Raw genomic sequence first — 21,652 nt, forward strand, 5'->3', positions numbered from 1 at the left:
TATTTCTAGGCTTAAAAACCACATATTTTGTTTTATTGACGTTTAACTGCAGGTGGTTTGCTGATAACCAAACTAAAAGTTGATCTAACCAATTATTAGCTGTAATTTCTAGCACTCGTAGACTGTCACCTGAGAAAAACAAACTTGTGTCGTCAGCATACAAGACTATGTCTGGAGTAAGCGGTATGTTTACAATATCGTTTACGTATAGAATAAAGAACAGGGGACCCAAAATTGACCCTTGAGGGACACCGAGTGCAATTTCTTTCTTGTGTGAACAAAACCCATTATAACACGTGTATTGTTGTCTGGTAGTGAAGTAATCTTGAATCAGTTTCAGGGCCACTCCGCGAACTCCGTAGTATGACAGTTTATTAAATAGGACAGTGTGTTCAATGGAGTCGAAAGCTTTTCTAATATCCAGGAAAAGACCAACCGTATATAGTTTGTTCTCGATGTTACTAAGGAGTTTTTCTTTGATCTTAACAAGTGCCATTTCAGTAGATCTGTGTTCACGGAAGCCAAACTGTTGGTCCACAAGGGCGTGGTTTTTATCTAGAAATTTAGTTAGTCTGCACTTTACGAGTCGTTCCAACACTTTTGAGAAAAGAGGTAGTATGGATATCGGTCTATAATTATTTAAATCAGCGACAGAGCCTCCCTTATGCAATACAATCACTTTGGCAATTTTCATAGAATCGGGGAAAATACCATTCACGAAAGCACTGTTACAGATATGGCATAATGGAGCCGAGACAACATCAGCAACAGATATGATTGGTCCTGCTTTTATGTCATCAGTCCCTGCTGCAGTATCTTTTTTTAAAGCCTTAAGAACGGAATACACTTCCGTTTCAGTGCAGGGTGATAGGAAGATAGAATTGGAAGTCTCGTGGTTTAGAAATCTTTCAGGTGGCAGTAATGAACCACTAGAGTAGGATGACCCACCACCAAGTAAAAAATGATCGTTGAATTTATTGGCCAAGGAAGTTTCACTGTATTCAGTGTCACCAAACGTTAGAGTATTCGGGTTTGTGTTGTACTGGGTTCCTTTTAACCTGCGAACTGCATTCCATAATTTCTTTGGATTGTTTGATACCGTAGAAAACATATGTTCGTAATACCTGTTTCTAGCTTTTTTGAGGTCTGAAGTCAACTTGTTTCTTATTTTCTTGTATTCATTTAGTATCGCAAGATCCCTGTACCGAATAAATGTATCAAATAATTTGTCACGTTTCTGCATTCTTTTATACATCTCTCGAGTTACCCACGGCTTCCTAGCTTTCTTGTAGGTCTTTATTTGTTGTAGTGGGAAAGCAGCATCATAACACGATTTTATTATCTGAATAAACGTATCATACGAAATATTCGGATCATTTTCGCTATACACTGTAGACCAGTCTGTATTCTCTATCATGGAGCGAAAGGAACTCATATTCTCATCGCTAAAGTGGCGACAGAAAAAAAGTTGACTTCGAAAACACCTTCTTTTGTTTTCATGTCGTGGCAAAAAACAAAATACTGGCAAATGATCACTTAAATCAGAGGTGAGAATTCCCGAAAAAACATCATTTGGATCGTGGTTCGTTATACATATATCAATTAATGATTCAGAATCTGGCGTTATTCTGGTTGGCGAACAAATTGTGTTAGTGCAATTATAAGAATGCAGTACGTCAATGAATTGTTGAGTTAATAGGTAATTAATAGGTAATTAGGTTAATAGGTTAATAGGTAATTAGGTTAATAGGTAATTACAGTAGGTAATAATAAGTTAATGTTCATATTGCCAACCAAAACAACCGGGAAACTCAGATCAGAAGCATATTCCAATATTTTGGTAATGAATTCAATGAAATCATCAAGATCACCTGAAGGAGGACGGTACACTGATGCAATAAAATATTTACAACATTTTACAGCAATACACTCATAGGAATCAGTAACGCATGAGAATTCGCACAGCAGCTCGTAGGACAGATCGTTTTTCAAATAAAGTGAAGTACCTCCACCACGGCGGTGTTTACGATAAACACCTTCACATTTATAACCATCAAACTGAACAATATCATCCGCGCTTGTGAACCACGTCTCAGTAAAAGCTAGGACTTCGAATTTATGTTCTAAAGATTCCAAATAAGTTTCCGTTTCCATATATTTATTTTTCAGGCTCCTAGCATTTAAATGAAAGATAGATAGCTTGTTATCTTTTAGAAAAAATGAAGCATTTACGGCAGATGTAAATAAAGAACTGTCATAGTAAGCTGATGCGCATGTACCCGCCATGAGAAAAACTAATCTGTAACGCCCAGAAGGCACGATAAAGTCAACGTATCAGAGATAAATCAGCTTCGCATGCAATACGGATTGCGCGCTCGCCCTGAGCCCTGCGCACGAACAGTTTGCCGTCCCTATGCCAAGCGAATTGGTAATGCTTCTCCTGACATCGTAGCTTCATTCCCCACAGAAGCTTCTTGTTTTCTGGCGTCAGATTATCAAGGAAGTAAACATTCGATTTCCTTGCTTTCAAATCATTCTTTTTTGTCATCCATTCATCCCGCATGACACGGGATACAAAACGGACGAGTACTACAGGTTCTTTGCCTGGTTTGGGTGAAAGCCTATGCATACGTTCAACATCTGCTCGAGACAGTTCGGCAAGTTGCAGTGTTTTCGCTAAGTTGTTTACTTTGTCAAGCAGTACTTCATTGTCACTGTGCGGAATACCATGAATTTCCAGATTGTGGTGCCTGCTATACTGCTCAATTTGGTTAACTTGCTGTCGCAGTTTAGAGATTTCTTCTTTACCATTGTTTACCTCAGCTTCTTCGACCTTCTTTTTCAAAGCAGCTATCTCTGAAGAATGTGTTTTCATTGTAGCCAGCACTTGATCATACGCATCCGAGAAATGCTGCACAGTTTGCTCTAATTTGCCTACTGTGTGCTTCAGCAGCATGAGTTCTTCAACTTTATTCATAATGGCCAGTAGTTGCATCAACTGCTTGTTAATTTCAGACAACATCCGTTCAACTCCTGAAGCTTGCTCGTGTTTCTCTTTTCGCACGTCAGCGGCAATTCGGGCTGCTAATACAACACACGTCTGACATTTCCAATTATTCTTTGTCACGTCATCTTGTGCTTTAAACGTGGACTTAGTTACGCCTGAGCATGCGCCGAGGTGGTAACCAAAGCCGCATTCTGTGCACATAGGGTACGGGCCTGATTCTGGAAGGGTGTCATTGCAGACTAGACAAAGTACAGACACAGGCATTTCTAATCAAAAAAAGTGCATCAGAGTAACATTAGAAGCAGCAGATGCAATATCCACTTGATTAAATTTTGTTCCCCGTTAAATAGTTATTTTCTCGATAGTTTAACTACAAAAGAAGAAAGCAATAATGAACGATACAATAGTGTTGCAAACATATCTGTTTTTGAAGTATTGAAATCTTGTGCTTTTTGGTAAAGCAAATGTAATACTTACGCGATATGCCTTCTTGCGACTTGCACACTGGTCTCCACGTACTCTTGCTCTCATAGTAGTGGTCGTTGCATGCGCACCCGCATATATGGTGAAAATAAATTTGATTCTGATTTCATTATTCACTCTAATTACTAGAGTTCGATCAGTCCAGAATAAAACACGGAACCATCCTTTAGCCAGATGCTGATCTAACTTCTAGATAAACAGTCACTGACGTCTGTATGTGATGGTTGCTGTCTTTCCCCGTGTGATGAACCGCCATCATCGCTTTTGTATAGCTGGTATATATTCTGTCATTATATATATATATTCGTCCGTCAACATTTGTTACGCAAAAGCAACAACAACAAAATATTGCTGCCTCTCACTTCCTCAAAGCACTGCGCAGCCTGTCGGAATGCACTGGCGCGTGTGAACCCATGGCCTGAAGGCTCAGTTTCAAAGTGTTGTTCAATTGCTGCCTGAACCACTCGTGAAGACCTTTTGTGCCACATTACTTTATTATGCTCGCTTTTCTTGTGACCGATGACAAGACATTAAATTTAGCGGCCTTTGCAAGACTAAGCTGCATCAACACAGCTTCTTAAATATACGAATTGGCTCAGCGGCTGTCGAACAGTGTGCATGGTCCCTTGTGGCACGTCACTAAAAAATTAATTAAACACTTAGCGTATATGCACAAAATGACGCGACCACTAATATAATGTGAGAGGGGACTTACGGTCTCACAAAAAAACTATATATATATATATATATATATATATATATATGTTACACGAAGTGATGCCGCAAGGAAACAGGAAACGACGTATAAAAGTGGGTGCTCGCAAAGCGCAACTTATTCCTCGTTACTGCGAACTGCCGTCGGAAAATGCCGTGAAAGGACGAGTGCCTGCACAATTACTCGTTGTTACTGCTGACTTCTTTGTCACCGTCGGCGATGACGGTTTCTGCCCCCCATGCGACCAAAGTTATTTGGCAGGCAGCACTTCAGAAATACCCCTAATGGAATTGAATACGGCGAAGACACTGTGCAACGATTCTCCGGGCGACTTCGAAGGCCGCTCGCTTGGCACGCCTGCACATCACCGCCGATCGTCTTGCACAAGGTTTCAATTAATACGCCGTAACCATATTGATGGGGCACTAAGAGCATTTTAAACCGGGAGGATAAAGGTGGTGCGAAATGAACAGTGAGAACTCCCAGCTCGCGCACTCTTGCACGCGATGAAATGTCAGCGTTAGATAAAGTAAAAGAAAAATAGCACACTTTATGTTCATGTCAGGAACCCGAATATAATGCATGGCGCATTCCAAGGCTAGAAATTTCAGGGAAAGAACTTGCGCTATATTCGTGGAAATATTAAGTGCGTATCTCTCGTGTGTCGCCTCTTTTCTGGCTCACGCTGGTAGCAGCAAGTAAAGAACACCTCCTTTTATAGTAATGTTATTTCATTATTTCAGTGGTCAACTTACACCAGCATTCACGCACTCCAGCTACGTTTGTATATGTGTGTGGTTGTACCCATTCGCTACATTGTCAATAATTACAAATACTCATTTAGGCGTAAACCTCGTTTATGCATTATGGTGTATGTCTTTATCAATTAGACGTCATTTCGGACGTTCGATGGTCTCGATTTGTCACGCAAGTGCATCATAGCCCCACATAAAAACCAGAAAACATGTATATTCGAACACGGAAACCGAAAGTTCGATCACATCAAACGACTGTTTTTTTTTAAATTTTTTCACATATGTTCCAGCTAGAAGAAGTGCAGGATATCTACCGGACGTTCATATATCAAATATCCACAATGAGACTTCCAACGGATGCGATTTCGTATACTGAGGCAGTACATGCATGAGTCATATATTGTAATGACGAAGCTTTATTTTATATGAGAGCGATAGGTTACGTGGCCGCCTGCATGCAGAATGCAGTCTGCCATTTGGGAAGTGGCGCCATTGTCGAGAAGGCCCTTCCTCTTGCGCAAGAGCGATATATGAAAGCGCTATACGTGAAAACGTATAAAGTTGACAGCAGCAATTGATGGACAAGAAGAAAGAAACCTATATAATATTGCCTAATGTAAGCCGTTACATGTTACAAAAGAAGTGCGTGTTTCACATGATGTGCAAAATCACGTGACTGCGACACGTGTGGGCAATGGTATAAGAAGCCGTGTTTCTTTCAACTAAACATTGAAAGTCCGCGCTTGTGGTGTCGTCTTCTCTTCTCGTGTCCCGTCTACGTTTTGCGCTGTTAACACCAGGATGGAAAACCAACAAGCCCAAGCTGCTATTCTAGCGAGAATATCCATTACCTCATATAGATAACACCCTTGACTGCCTCCACGGAGCGAGTTATTTTTCGTCCATCGATCTGCGGTGTGGCTATCGGCAAGTTGCCGCAGATTCTATGGACCGCGAGAAGACCACAGTTGTAACACCTGACGCGCTATACCAATTTAAGGTTATGCCCTTTGGTCTATGCAATGCGCCAGCCACATTTGAGCACAGGATGGATTCGCTCCTTCAAGGCTTCAAATGGTCGACCTGCTTATGCTACCTAGATGACATTATTTTTTTTTCAACATTTTCCAGCCATATTCAGCACCTGTCGGCCATTCTCCAACTGTTCTGCAGCGCCGTTTTTCAGCTCAACTAATCCAAGTGTCACTTTGGTCACTGCGAAATAACAGTGCTCGGACACCTTGTTAATAGCGTAGGAATTCGACCTGACCCTGAAAAAATTTGCGCCGTGAAGCATTTCCCCGTACCTTCCTGTACCAAAGACGTTCGCTTCTTCATTGGCTTATGTTCTTATTTCCGTCGCTTTGTCAAAAATTTCGCTGACATTGCTTGTCCACTCACTGAACTTCTCAAGAAAGATACGCCTTTCTCATGGGGCCGTAGCGAAGTCTATGCATTTTCTGCGCTTATGCGCATTCTCATGACTTCTCCTCTGTTGGCACACTTGGACCATTTTGCTCCTACGGAAGTTCGGACGGACGCCAGTGGATATGGAATCGGAGCCGTCCATGGCCCAGCACCAGCATAATCGTGACTCAACGAATGCTAGCCGCCTGCTATCTGCCCCAGAGCACAATTGTTCAATTACCGAGCGTAAATGCCTTGCCCTTGTTTGGGCCATCTCCAAATTTCAGCTGTACCTCTTTGGCCGTCCATTCACGGTAGTGACTGCATCACCACCATGCGCTCTGCTGGCTTTCCTCACTGAAAGATCCTACAGGCTGTCCTGGACGCTGGGCTTTGCGGTTACAAGAGCATTTGTTTTCCGTCGTGCACAAGTCTGGCCAATTACATCAGGATGCGGACTGCCTGTCCCGATATCCTGTTGATCGGCCCAACAACACCAACCCCGACACCGATGTTTGTGCTCTTTCTATCTCGGACTTTCTTCATGTCGGCGATGATGTCACTTGATCTCGGGATCGTGCGGATGTTGGGAGAGATGGAGTCGGGAGACACAGGCGAGCACAGCAAACAGCAAACTCCTCAGCCACTTGAACTATCTCATCCATATTAGTAATGATATTACCGGCTTTGTCTCTTAACGCATGCATCTGATTCTTGCCTATTCCTAGTTTCTTCTTCACTGCTTTTAGGCTTCCCCCCATTGCATAGCTTCTAAGGCTTTCTTTACTTCTTCTGGCATTACTTGCGGGATGTCAAATTCCTCTAGACTATTCCCTCTTCCATTATCCTCGTGGGTGCCACTGGTACTCTATAAATCCCTATAGAACTCCTCAGCCACTTGAACTATCTCATCCATATTAGTAATGATATTACCGGCTTTGTCTCTTAACGCATGCATCTGATTCTTGCCTATTCCTAGTTTCTTCTTCACTGCTTTTAGGCTTCCTCCATTCCTGAGAGCATGTTCGATTCTATCCATATTATACTTCCTTATGTCAGCTGTCTTACGCTTGTTGATTAACTTCGAAAGTTCCGCCAGTTGTATTCTAGCTGTAGGGTTAGAGGCTTTCATACATTGACATTTCTTGATTAGATGTTTCGTCTCCTGTGATAGCTTACTAGTATCCAGTCTAGCGGAGTTACCACCGACTTCTATTGCACACTCCTTAATGATGCCCACAGGATTGTCATTCATTGCTTCAACACTAAGGTCCTCTTCCTGAGTTAAAGCCGAATACCTGTTCTGTAGCTTGATCTGGAATTCCTCTATTTTCCCTCTTAACGCTAACTCATTTATCAGCTTCTTATGTACCAGTTTCTTCCGTTCCCTCCTCAGGTCTAGGCTAATTTGAGTTCTTACCATCCTATGATCACTGCAGCGCACCTTGCTGAGCACGTCCACATCTTGTATGATACCAGGGTTAGCGCAGAATATGAAGTCTATTTCATTTCTAGTCTCGCCGTTCGGGCTCCTCCACGTTCACTTTCGGCTATCCCGCTTGCGGAAGAAGGTATTAGAGAGCTTTAGAATAGGGGCCCCAAATGTTTTGGTGCCCCAAAGAAATAGCGTTGAAGCCACTGCGCATGCGCAAGACGCAAACTCCGTTTGGGTTTTGCATTGGGAACGTTATTTCACCGATTTAGCGGGAGCCCAAATAGCGGCCCCAAAAGCTTTGCATCGGCAAACATGGCGGCACCCATCGAAACGACGGCTCTAATTACCTAGCACAAAACTGGGTTCGATTCGCGATAATGCGTGAAGTTCGCAAGCTAGGAGAAATGAGTGGAGTTATCACTTTCTCTCAACTAGCGTGTGTTATGAAGATTGACTCATTAGACGCCGCTGATTTTGAATTCGATTGTGGATTTTATGGCTTGTAGGCCTAACACGGCTAAGCTTGGCTGGTGAAGGCTAGTAAAGTTGGTTTGCTCAAAACAAAGCGCAACTAATTGTTTGCTGCTTACAGAGAATAACCTCTAAATTGTACTTAAACACGAATACACGCAAGTAAGAATTATTATTCCTATCATAAAATGGTATATTTTATTTAATTATTTCTAATAGTTTTTCTTTGACACTGTAGTGGTGCTGTCAGCGCAAGATGCTATCCGCAAACGTCAAACCCTATTCTAAAACTCTTCACTCCTACATGCCCCAACGCTAACACCCGCAAAGCTCTTTGGGGCCCCTATTCTAAAACTCCCTATTCGTTATCCGCATATTATTCTGTTCTGCAAACTCCACTAATAGCTCTCCCCTGCTATTCCTAGTGCCCATGCCATATTCCCCCACTGCCTTGTCTCCAGCCTGCTTCTTGCCTTATTCTTATTAATCAGGAATCCGACTCCTAGTTCTCGTCTCTCCGCTAAACCCCAGTAGCACAGGACGTGCCCGCATTTTAGCACTGTATATGCTTCTTTTGGCCTCCTAACTTCACTGAGCCCTATTATATCCCATTTACAGCCCTCTAATTCCTCCAATAGCGCTGCTTGACTCAGCTTACTAGATAACGTTCTAGCGTTAAACGTTGCCAGGTTCAGATTCCAACGGCGGCCTGTCCGAAGCCAGGGATTCTTAGCACCCTCTGCTGCGTCGCAGGTCTGACCGCCGCCGTGGTCAGTTGCTTCGCAGCTGCTGGGGACTGAGGGCCGGGGTTTGATTGTTGTGTTCACGTAGGAGGTTGTGGCCTAGTACTGCACCAGGGTGGCCAATCCTGCTCTGGTGAGGGAGTGCGTTACCGGTTCTGGTTACCGGGATCAGGCCACACTCCAGGCCTGTTTATGCAATTTTATCAACACGCGGATTTTTTTTTTAATCCGGTGGAAAATTGCGTGGCACCGGGATTCGAACCACGGACCCCTTGCACGCGAGGCAGGTGTTCTACCTCTACGCCACCACTGCACTTTATTGGATGCTTGCGCCTTTATATCAGCCTCCCGGCTGACAGGCTTACACTATAGAGTTTCCTACAAAAATTAATAGAGGGAACTCTGGCGCTAGTGTCTACGGGAGCTGCAATGGGAGTGATTGTCCCAGCATGGTAATTACCAAAAGTACATTGCCGCCCCCTGCTACGCTTCCCTTCCCTTAGAATCCAGTCTGTAACCCTATGGTCATTAAGGGTTACGGACTGGATTCCAAGGGAAGGGAAGCGTAGCAGGGGGCGGCAGAAAGTTAGGTGGGCGGATGAGATTAAGAAGTTTGCAGAGACGACATGGCCACAATTAGTACATGACCATAGTTGTTGGAGAAGTATGGGAGAGGCCTTTGCCCTGCAGTGGGCGTAACCAGGCTGCTGCTGCTGCTGCTGCTGCTGCTGATGATGATGATGGCATTGATTTGCCTAAACTTCGTCCTTTTGGCTTCAAACATCTTTGTGACTTTGTAAACTCATTTTCAACGGTGTATTGCATAATAAATAATTAAATAAACATCATTAAAATTGCCCGACGACAGGATTCAAACACAGGGACTCTAGCACAGAAGCCTGATATTGAAACCATTAAGCCACGGATGTACGTATCGACAAGCAAATGAAATGCCCTTATGAATTTATCGCGGGCATGCCAGTTTCTTGAGAGGCTTGGCACGTTTCGATTTGGCTACCTGGACAAGCTCAATCGTTGTAATTAATAGCAATTGTACGCATTCCTGGCATCTTCTGCACTTCGAAAAATATAGATTGTGCTGAAATATACGACAGTAATATTTATAGAGCGTAATATACAAAGCTACAAGAACGTCTGAATCCACAAGCACAAAGATTAGACAAAGCTATGTACTTCCCACCATTCCCATGGTAGGACGACTGCAGTGCCAGAGTTCCCTCTAGTAAGTTTTGGAGGAAACTCAATGGCTTACACACCATGGTTGCCAATTTTAAAGACCCTGGTTGCCAGGCCTGATACAGCTGGTGATGACAGAACTAGTCTTTCACGAAGAAGACATGTTGGGGATTTCATGAGCATCTAAGGCAGAGAGTTGGGCTGGTTGGAATTTTGATAAATACATGTTCCAGTGCATGACAAAAATGTAAAAGAAATGTGCAGACAAGAGGACAAGAGACAAGAGAAAGGTAGAACACTGAATTTCATGAGCAGTGCGGTAGGCCATCACACAGGAGTTTTCTTAGGATTGCGGCACAAGGCTTGCTCAACACTAAAGTTTGCAGTCTAAGTCAGCAGTCACCTTGAAAAAATTCTGGTCGCATCTTATTCATTGTTGCTTAGGTGTTGAACCAACGCGAGGTGAACACATCCTCGATTTATTACTCGAGTACTAACCTACCTAACAATGCTAAAACTTACGTCCTAGAGGAAATAAGTGACTGCAGATTCGTTCACTGCTTACTCCCCCTCTCTGTTCAAAATAGAACCACCACTAAAGAAAGAATCCTAAACTATTCCAAGGCCGATCAAGCTAAAATGAACAATATCTTCGAAAACTTTGCGCCCACTTTTCAACATGGCTTTCATTCCCATTCTTCAAATGAAAATTGGGAGCTTTTCCGTGACAAACTAAAGGAAGTTGAACAGGTGTGCATTCCTAAAATGTCAATTACAACCAGAGTGGACACCCTTTGATTTTCAAAAGATGTCAGGACATGTCTAAATAAAAAGAAACGAGCTTACCGAAAGGTTAAACAAACAAACATGGCGAACAATTGGAAAACTTATAAAGAGTCGGCCACAAAAGTCGAAATTGCTATACAGGAAGCTAAAAACTATTACTTTAATCACACATTACCTACTTTATTACGAACTAACCCAACGAAATTCTGGCAGGCAATTAATCACACAGATCGATAGGAAGTGCCACTGATAAGAGACGACAGTGGGTGTATCGTGTCCCCCGTAAGAACTGCCGATATATTTAATGATCATTAAAAAATTTTTTTTTTACTAATGAAGAGCCTCAAAATGATTTCCTACGGGATAGTGACATCAACGTTCTGTTCCCATCGGATGATATTACTATAAGCGTACAAGGTGTTGTTAAAGGCTACTGACAGGCACCCTCTAGATTCCAGCCCAGGGCCTGATGGTATTAACACAAAATTATTAAAGATGACTTCACAAATATTGGCATTATCATTAATCTTTCAGCAATCATTAGACATGGAATGCATCCCTGATGAATGGAAGATTGCAAATGTCGGGCCGATTTTTAAATTAGGTGACCCCACCAACCCAAATAATTATCGACCGATTTCATTAACCTCTATATGCATCAAGTTATTGGAACATATAATTTTCACTCAAATAGTGTCCCACACTAATATGAATGAACTATTCTTTGAAAATCAGCATGGTTTTAGACACAAGAAGTCCTGTCAAACACAGCTTTTCGAATTGGTATCTGACCGCCATTCTTCCATTCATGCTTTACAGTACACTGATGCCATTTTTATTGATCTTGCGAAAGCCTTCGACAGGGTACCCGATAAACGATTAATAACCAAAGTTTGCAAACTTCAGTTAAACCATCAGATCCGCATGGATTAAAATTTTTTTATCTAACCGTTACCAATGTGTAATAATGGTGGTCAAGTACCACGTTGGTCTTGTCCGGGGTACTGCAGGGATCTGTGCTGGTTCCCCTCTTTTATTTTATATTAATGGTATCGCGAGTAATATTGGCTCAACTGTAAGACTCTTTGCAGACGATTGTGTCATTTATAGGCAAATAGCTTCTCAACATGATGCAAGCACCTTGCAAGCCGACCTAGTCAAGCTGACCGAATGGTGCCATCTATGGCAAGTGGAAATTAATATAGGAAAAACGAAACACGTTTCTTTTTCCACGCTCACTAACATGCCTCGTAATTTTTATACGATTGACAATACTCTGCTCGAACAGGCTGAGTGTTTTAAATATTTGTGAGTATTTTTACATCTGACTTAGCTTGGGACAAATACGTAGATTATGTCACGAAAAACGCCTTTAAAAAGCTAGGCCTCCTCAAGCACCATCGCTCGCAAACGAAAATGCATGCATACACATCCCTGATAAGGTCTTCTTTAGAGTATGCATCAATCATATGGCGTCCAAATAATGCTAGTCTTACAAAGCGCCTGGAACCAGTTGAGAATAAGGCTGCTAGGTATATTTTATCTTCTTACTCAACATATGCCACCGTTTCCCATTTAAAGCATACACTTAATCTTTTAAACCTTGACACTAGATGCAAGTTTTTAGGTTTGTGTTTTTTCCACTCTTTATATTTTGGTGACTCTGGATTTGTTGCTACACGCATTGTTCCTGCGCATCATATTTCCACACGTACCAATCACATACACGAGGTATGACCTATTTTCGTAAAAACAGTAAAATATCGAACTTCCCCCCTTTTGTTATCAATTAAAGAATGGAACGTGTTACATGTAAGTGTTCTGACAATAAGGGAAACTGCTTCTTTCGGGAAAGCCCTACTTGCCCATCTTGAACCAAGAACAGTGCAGTAATTTGAATGTAAAGACTATGACTCATTTCCATGTCGGCAGAGTACATAATTATCCAATTGTGTTTTGCCAAGGCAAATGTTGCATTGCCGTGATGATTTTCTCCCTTTTGCAACTGTACGATGTGCCAGTTTCCTGTGCGTATGTTCCTCTTTTCTATTGTATGTGATGCAAATTTGGATTGTGTAAATTCCCCCCCCCCCCTTTGTAATGCCTCCGGGGGCCCTTAGGGTATGTAAATAAATAAATAAATAAATAAAGAGCTCAGTCCTTTCTTTCCTGAGCATAAGACATAGCAGGGCTGCCTGATGCCAGTGCACAATTGCAAAAGTCTTGCTGCAGACTGACTACTACAGAAGTGCATTCTGACAGCCTGCTAATTATAGCTGCTGGGGGTTGCAAGGCTAGGTGGTAATAATTTTTAGCAAAAGTGTGTTACTGCTGTTGTGTTTGTGGTACGCTTTTGTAAATTATTCGTGGCATGGACTTTCAAAAGGACAGCACATGCATTTTTTGGTAGTTGCAGTGTTCTACGGCTATGCTTTATTGGGAACTGACTGACATTTTGTTTTCTCATGCAGTCGGCTATGTGTTGGGACTGGGAGATCGACATTGTGCCAACATTCTTGTTGACAAGCACTCGGCGGAACTGATTCACATTGACCTTGGTGAGTGTATTGTATTTGAGCTTCTGTTGGTGTCCTGCCATCCTTTAATTATGTTTGACTAGTGGCTACTGCCGTAAATCTGCCAGTTTGCTCTGCAGCCTGCCTGGACATCATGCTAATTAAAGTTCAACTGGAGCAAAATTTTGCTTTGAGTAAAAATACAGGGATGGAAGTGCTGTGTCACTTGTGCCATCTGCACCAAACCTATGAGCTGTGCCAGCCTGTGCCAACACAAATTTCAAATGAAGTCACTAAGTTTTAGTGACAACCACACAGTTCAGTGGCAACCACACAGCTATAGCCATTGGCTAGCATTTACTCGGCATATTAGGAATGTGGATCACGAGTTTCATTGTGCATGTAACTTGGCTGCAGGGAAATAAAAATCGTTTTATGCTACACAATGCACTGCGAATTTTTATAAGCCTTACGCGCACTATATAAGCACATTATGTATACCAGCTAAAGATAGTTTTAACTAGCGCTCTTCTTATGGAGCAATTTGGAAGAAAAGCTGTACTGTCAGCTTAGTGAATGTCATACGGTCTTTTCCTTCTGTAGCTCGTCAGTTTAGTTATGCTGATGCATTTTAGAGCTCGCTTGCTCTATCAGTAAAGCTGTGCCTATTACCTTATTTACTCCATTCTAACGTGCCCTCGGTTGTAATGCGCACCCGTTTTCCGTGACCAAAAAAAAAGAAAACCTCAATTGTAACGTGCACCCGTCTTCCATGACAAAAAAAAAAAAAAAACAAACAGTGCAATACAGCACACCTCGTGCTTTCATATAGAAATGCTATTTTCTCTTATTTGGAAAAAACTGTTTTATTCCCAATACACTAAAGTTGCGATGAATAAAAACACAAATGGAAGTGGGATACCTTGCCGCCAAAATTTTCACTGTGCCAGTACGAGTCAGCCTGGGGTAATAGATATCGCTCCTCGTCGCTACCAGACAACACCTGATCGCTATTAACAGACCAAACCATTTGATCCTCGGCGCCGTCCATGGCATTCTAACTCCCACACTTTTTAAAGGCCTTGTTGACCAAGGCAGACGGGATCATGCACCATGCATCTTTCACCCATCCAGCAAAGTCCTGCAGCGAGGCACACTTCATTTTATTGGCGGGCATGAATTCGTGGCAACCACTGACAAGCCATTCGGTGTAGAGCACCCAAATTCTATCTTTCGCTGGCTTGTTCAAACAAACATCGAGCAGCTGGAGCTACGATGTCATGCCGCCAGGTATCACAACAAGGTCGGTGTTGCATGCAGCCAGCTTGTCCTTGATGCACTGGTCAAGGTGGAGCCTGAACGCATCGAGCACAAGTATCCCACGCAAACCCAAGTTGCCGCCGGGTCTCTTCCACCAAACGTTCAATCCAGTCAGTGACCAAGTCTGCGGTCATCCAACCTTTTTCATTTGCGCGCGCGATCACGCCACTTGGAAACACGATTCCTTTCGGGAGCGTCTTCTGTCTGAAGATAAGATACGGGGGCAGCTTGTGCCCATCCGCAGTGCAACAAAATATTGCGGTGACTCTAGTTTTGTCATGGCCAGAAGACAAAACGCGCACTTGCTTCACCCCCTTCTTTCCAACGGTTGTGGTGGCAGGCATGTCAAAGTAGAGTGGCCTCTGATCGGCATTTCCAATCTGTTCGAAGCGGTAGCCGTTTCTATGGCGCAACTTCAAAACGTACCACTGAAAACTGTGCAATTTCTCTTCATATTCTTCGGGCAATTTTTGGCATATCCCTGTCTGCCTTCGAGGGGAAAAGCCTTTTCTTTGCATAAAATTTGATAGCCAGCACCTGCTCGCTTTGAAGTCACTTTGCATTAGCCCTTTCTGTAGGGCTAACTGCATCACCCATACTTCGGGCAGATCGGTCGTCACAGGCTGCTGTGTCGCTTGCTGCTTTTGCACGTATTCCGCGAGCAGCTCTACTATTTCGGCAAAGCGGCCCTGCTTCGGTCCACTGAAACCCTTCCTTGTTGCATTGCTGGCGAAAGTATTCTCCTTCTGTTTGCGCCAGTCCCGCACGCAAGTTTCGGGAACTTCAAACGCCCGTGATGGGGGGGGGGGTGCGATTTCCATCCGTCTCTGCGCACATGATAACTTGCCTTTTATATATGCGGCATCATGGTGGACTTGGCGTGTCTTCGCAGTCGGCGCTTCCATGCTGATTGCTGAAAACGGGAAGACAGACAGTAGACTAGGTTACACCAGCACCTGATTACATGTACAACATGGGAGGAAGCTAGGCACCTAGGCTAGAAGAGCATACGAGGCAGACATTTTTTGAATGCCAATGGCGATGTGGTAATGCGGATTTAAGGTCATACTCGATTCTAACACGCATGCAATTTTTGGACCCATTTCATCGGAAAGAAGGAGCGCGTTAGATTTGAGTAAATACTGTAATGGCAAGCACTACACATGTAGCATTCGCACCATATAGAGGATGACAATGTGGAATGGCAACAAACAATGTGCTTGCTTTAGTGAAACTTCTTCACCATATAGTGTCCCTCAGATTTTGCCTATTTCATCTTCCATATGACCATCAGGCTTTTGCTAATGTAGAATGCAAGCCAGGGATCTGAAGTATCGGTTTTAGCAAACCTTAGAAGCCAAATGGTAGTTTTAAAGTGTCGGTGCAAACCCAAACAACACAAACTGCATTTGCAGCAACAATGTTCACGATGCAACTTGTGTAGATCAAGTCCGCAAAATTCAATAAACCATAGTTCACCGTCCAAGAAAAGTAGCAGTTTCAGCCAGAAGGCGAAGCATCGATTGTGATAGCAAATTAGTAGACAGCTAATTACAAAGTAATTAGCTGCCTGTAGACAGCTAGTAGTATACGAATTAAGTATAGTAGTTTTATTGGCCATATAAACTTGTAAACATTCGTTTACTAACTAAATTAACAAGCATGGTGTGGCGTGAGCACTAGCAAACACGAACACATCTCACTCGATGACTGCACAGACTCGCTGTCAAAATGCTGGAGTGGGAAAGTTTGGCAGCAGCAGCAAGCGAATTGACCTTCGTGCTGCCTCTCACTTCAATGTGAACCAAGCAGCGAGAGCACAGCACACACGAAGCTATCGGAACTCAACAAACTCTGTCTCTATCACAGATTTCTTTCAATATGGGGCGTGCACAGCCGCACCATAAGCAGTCGCCACCAGATTAGAACTCCTCCCTCCCCTCCCCCTGGTGCCTTGTGCATGACGGAAGACTGTGGGCTTCCTCCCCGCTTTTGTCCCCTTGCACGCACGAGACAGAGCCATCATCGTCGGCTCACTCTCGCCCACTTTCATTCGTACATACGGCGTACGGCAACAATGTTATCACCCTTGGACTTTATATGGAACATCATGGCAGCAACAGTGGCAGAAATTATTTTTTTATTATTTGCAAGTACTGTTGGCCGATAGGGCCGCTACAAGGGTAAGGTACGAATATGGCACGAAACCCATCATTGCTTACATAAAGCAGCAATGTATAGCTAATACATAGGATTACAAATCACGGTGTGCCATTATACATAACTATAATACAACATCTGACAACAACCATCGTGTCAAACATAAAGCAGCAATGTATAGCCAAAAAGTGCATCACGATACTACTTTCAATAGAATAAGCACCAAAATTGACGGCACACAAGAAGAAATACAGACAGGACAAGGCGCTTCCTGCCTGTATTTCTTCTTGTGCCGTCCTGTCTGTATTTGCCTTGTCCTGTCTGTATTTCTTCTTGTGTGCCGTCAATTTTGGCGCTTATTCTATTGAAAGCTATGCACCAACTAGCCCCACAACGTGTTTTACTGCACGATACTACATTCTACAACTTACATGATACATGTTACATCACGTACATCACAGAATTATACATAACAATATTACATTCTACAACTTACACGAGATATGTTAGATCATGAGGATTCACTTAGAAACTATTTTGTAACCTTGGTTTCAAAATGCTCTACAGTTTGAGAATAACATATAGCATCTGGCAAATCATTCCGGTCTTTTATGGTTTTAGGGAAAAAAGAGTATGCATATGTGTTCACACAAGATTGAGAGACTAGAAAGTTGCTGCGGTGGTCACTTCGTAGGCTCCAGACTTGTCGCAGAATTATATAGTGCGCTGCATCAAAGTTAAATAAATTTTGAGAAAGCAAAAACAAGAATTTTAGTCTGGCTGTACGACGGCGTTCCAACAGGGGAGGTAAATTTAGTTCTTGCAGCATCTCTGTTACAGAATCAGTATTGGAATATCTTTAAAGAATAAAACTAGCTGCCCTTCTTTGCACCTGCTCAATTTTATTAATTAATCCTTTTTAGTAAGGGTCCCTATGATGCTTGCATATTCTAGTGTAGGCCTTACTGTTGCTAAATACACTGTTAACTTTATGCTGGAGCAAGCTTTAATTTCCAACGTAAGAACCATACGTTCTTTTCAGCGGTAGAGCAAATATTAGTGATAGGTTGAGTCCAGTTAAGGTCTTCAAATATTGTTACTTCTAAGTATTTACATTTGTTTACGGTAGTTAGCACAGTGGAACTTAGTTGATAATCAAAATTTAGGACGTGCTTAACCTTGTTTGTAACACATAAAATTTCTTTATTTACTTGCATTTTCCAAGTTTCACACCATTTTTCAATAGACGTCAGTGCGCATCGCTGAACATTTTTTATCATTGTGGTTACATATTTCTCGATAAATGGAACAGTCATTGGCAAACAGTCGTACAGTAACGTTTTCATTAATATCTGAACAAATATTGTTAATATAAATGAGAAATAATGCTGGTCCAAGGACAGACCTTTGGGGGATGCCTGAAGTTACAAGTCAACGATCAGACTGGCAACCGTTTATGTCCATGTGCTGCGTCCTACGTGATAGATGTGACCTGACTCATTCCACTATATTGTTATTTATTCCAAGCTGTTTCAATTTGATAAACAATTTGTTATGAGGAACCCTATCAAAAGCTTTTGAGAAATCAAGCCATATTGCATCAAACTGTTTTTCATTATCTATTGCTTTTGGAAAGTCGTGGATGGTTTCAATGAGCTGCGTGACAGTTGACTGTTTTTGCCGGAAGCCGTGTTGGTTTGAATGTACTGCTTTCTTATTTTCTAGGTACTTAAATATTGCTTTCAATATTATATGTTCGAGCAGTTTGCAGCAGGCACAGGATAAAGAAATTGGTCAATAATTTTAAATTTTCTGCTTGTCTCTGGTTTTATTTATCGGGATAACTTTTGCAACAATCCAGTCATCTGAGACCTGTTTTTGTTGGTTGCTTTAAAGATAATTTCTAAGTATCGAGCAACCCATTCAGTGTATCTTTGCAAAAAGGCATTTGGAATTCCATCCTGACCCACAGATCTTTATTTGATGTTTAGCAGCAGCAATAGCAGCTGCCTTCATTGCTAATTTGTACTTCTGGCATATCTGACATGTGTGAAAATGATGTTACTGTAGTTGGAGCAGTACAATTAGAAACATTTAAAAAGACAGACTGGAAGAACTTGTTATGGTAAGGCGCAATTTTTGAACAGTCAGTTATGATTTCGTCGTTAACAACAATGCTGTATTGGCTTTGAGTGGTTTGCGACAAGTAACCAGAAGATACCATGAAGTTCGCAAGTGTTTCCTCCTGATATTTCTTTTTTGCTTGCCTAAGCTTTATTCGTAGCTGTGCAATAGGTTAGATATATTTTCAAGATTTTTTACTTTCATTTGTCTTTCTATTTTTCGCTTTAGATGAACAATCTCTGGCATTATAGAGGGATTACACTTATTTCTTCTTTTTTCCCTTAATGGTACGAATGAGTTTACACAGTGCAAGATAATGGTATTGAATCTTGCCGACAACGCATTGACGTCATCGTCAGAACTCGGACTATCTAGATGAAACGACAAATAATCAATGATGCTTGTGTCCTCAGCTTTATCGAAATTGGGGACGTGTGCAGTGCATTCTTTAACATTTGTTGTGGGAATCTTGGTTTTGATTTGTACAAATACAAGTTGATGGTCCGATATTCCAGTTTCAACTGCTACCTGATAATTTTCAAACCGTCCATCAAGGAATACTAAGTCCAATATGGACTGCACTGTTCCCGTTTTGGAGTGCTTTCCTGTACCAGCTGTGTTAAATCGTTTGCGAAAGCAATCTTGAGCAGCACTTCGTAACAAGAAGTAAAGTAACAAGAAATCATACATTTTGCGTGTGAAAGTCAAGGTTTTGAGCCTGCTGTTTCAGATGCACTTTGCCTATTCAACGAGTATTTGTCGCCACTTGTCCTGATGCATGAACTACGGGTAGATGACTCGGTAAGGTTTTTAGATTGGCGACTTAGTATTTCTAGAGAGCCCTTGTGCTGGATGTACGAGCCCAGTGGGAACAAGCTACTTTTGTCTTATCCATCAGCCCATTCTGGCATTGTAGATCTTTGCTTCACAAATGCCCTAAACAAGTCTTGCTTCCATTCTTTAACACGAAGTCTCCAAGCGCAGCTTCCCGCTTAACATATGATGGGTACCCCAAGCTTTTGTTAGTTTCTGTCGCAGAAAAGATATCAAAGAAAATCCAGCTGGGAGACAAAGCACCAGCTCACAGCACTGCCAGAGACACGTAAGCCAGTCGCGGTGCCCCCTCACTTGCACAAGATTTCGCACAGCTTGAAAAAGATAGGCAGTAAAGTAGATGTTGAAGTTTCTTTTTTTTTTTTTTTTTTTTTTTCCTCGGAAAAATTATCAGTGCTCTGTAGGTGTGTGAATGGTCACGCCACACGACAAAATATTTGCAATACTAACCAAAGGAAGCGGTTTGGAGCATGTGTCCTGGGTGCGGTTTACATGATTCCCTTGACTTGCAGAAAGAAATACGTTGGCCAAACAGGCAGGTGTTTAAATGAGCAATTGAAAGAGCATTTTTACAATGTTTATACCGCCATGCAAGGTCATCTTGGCATTCACTGCAGAGACTGCCATTGTGACCCTGAATTTGAAAACTGTGTCATAATTTCCAAACAACGAGAACAGCTTACACATGAAATCATAGAGGCTGACAAGATACAGCTGCTGGGCAACCTTTGCATCGGGCATGTCATCTGTTGCCCTCACAAAAAACGAAATCAAGTATCTGGCTGCGATGCAATAGGGTTTCACGTGCGACTTAATGCAAAAGTTTTTTTCATTACTTTTGCTCAGGTGTATAGTTTTGGCGATATTACAAATAAAGATCAGTTGAAGGGAGCACCTGTGTTGTGTTCTTCCTTCAGTCCTCGTCTTTTCCACTGTGCAAACGTGTGGATATTGAATCGCCAACTGGCCCAAGCTTCCACCATACGTAGACACTGTTATCTACAGTAAGCCTGTCGCAGTTCAGGGGCACGCACGAGCCTTCTTCTTTTTCTTTCAATGCAGACTTCCAGAGTAGCCTACGCTTATTCAGTGTTTCTTTTGAATCATGATCATCATCATTATCAGCCTTGTTAGGCCCATTGCAGGGCAAAGGCCTCTCCCATATTTCTCCAACTACCTCAGTCATGTACTAATTGTGGCCACGTTGTCCCTGCAAACTTCTTAACCTCATCCACTTACCTAACTTTCTGCCGCCCCATGCTACGCTTCCCTTCCCTCCAGTCCGTAATCATTAATGACCATCTGTTATCTTCCCTCCTCATTGCATGTCCTGCCCATGCCCATTTCTTTATCTTGATTTCAACTAAGATGTCATTAACTCGTGTTTGTTCCCTCAACCAATCTGCTCTTTTCTTATCCCTTAACGTCACACCCATCATTCTTCTTTCCATAGCTCGTTGCATCATCCTCAATTTAAGTAGAACCCTTTTCATAAGCCTCCAGATTTCTGCCCCGTACGTGAGTACTGGTAAGACACAGCTGTTATACACTTTTCTCTTGAGGGATAGTGGCAACCTGCTGTTCATGATCTGAAATTGCCTGCCAAACGCACCTCAGCCCATTCTTATTCTCCTGATTATTTCAGTCTCATGATCCGGATCCGTGGTCACTACCTGCCTAAGTAGATATATTCCCTTAC

At 42.4% G+C, this 21,652-nt stretch overlaps 1 protein-coding gene across 3 annotated transcripts in view; it reads left to right on the forward strand.

The window, feature by feature from the left end:
* The window catches only part of tefu (Serine/threonine-protein kinase tefu), a 471,138-nt gene that overhangs the window by 347,429 nt on the left and 102,057 nt on the right, over positions 1-21,652 (forward strand). For all 3 annotated transcript variants that reach the window (XM_075694675.1, XM_075694677.1, XM_075694676.1), the window contains one exon: positions 13,471-13,557. In XM_075694675.1, the coding sequence (XP_075550790.1) occupies positions 13,471-13,557 (87 nt within the window). The remainder of the gene's footprint in view (positions 1-13,470; positions 13,558-21,652) is intronic.

This window comes from Dermacentor variabilis, chromosome 6 (genome assembly GCF_050947875.1).
Source record: "Dermacentor variabilis isolate Ectoservices chromosome 6, ASM5094787v1, whole genome shotgun sequence".
NCBI classification, from domain to species: Eukaryota; Metazoa; Arthropoda; class Arachnida; order Ixodida; family Ixodidae; genus Dermacentor; species Dermacentor variabilis.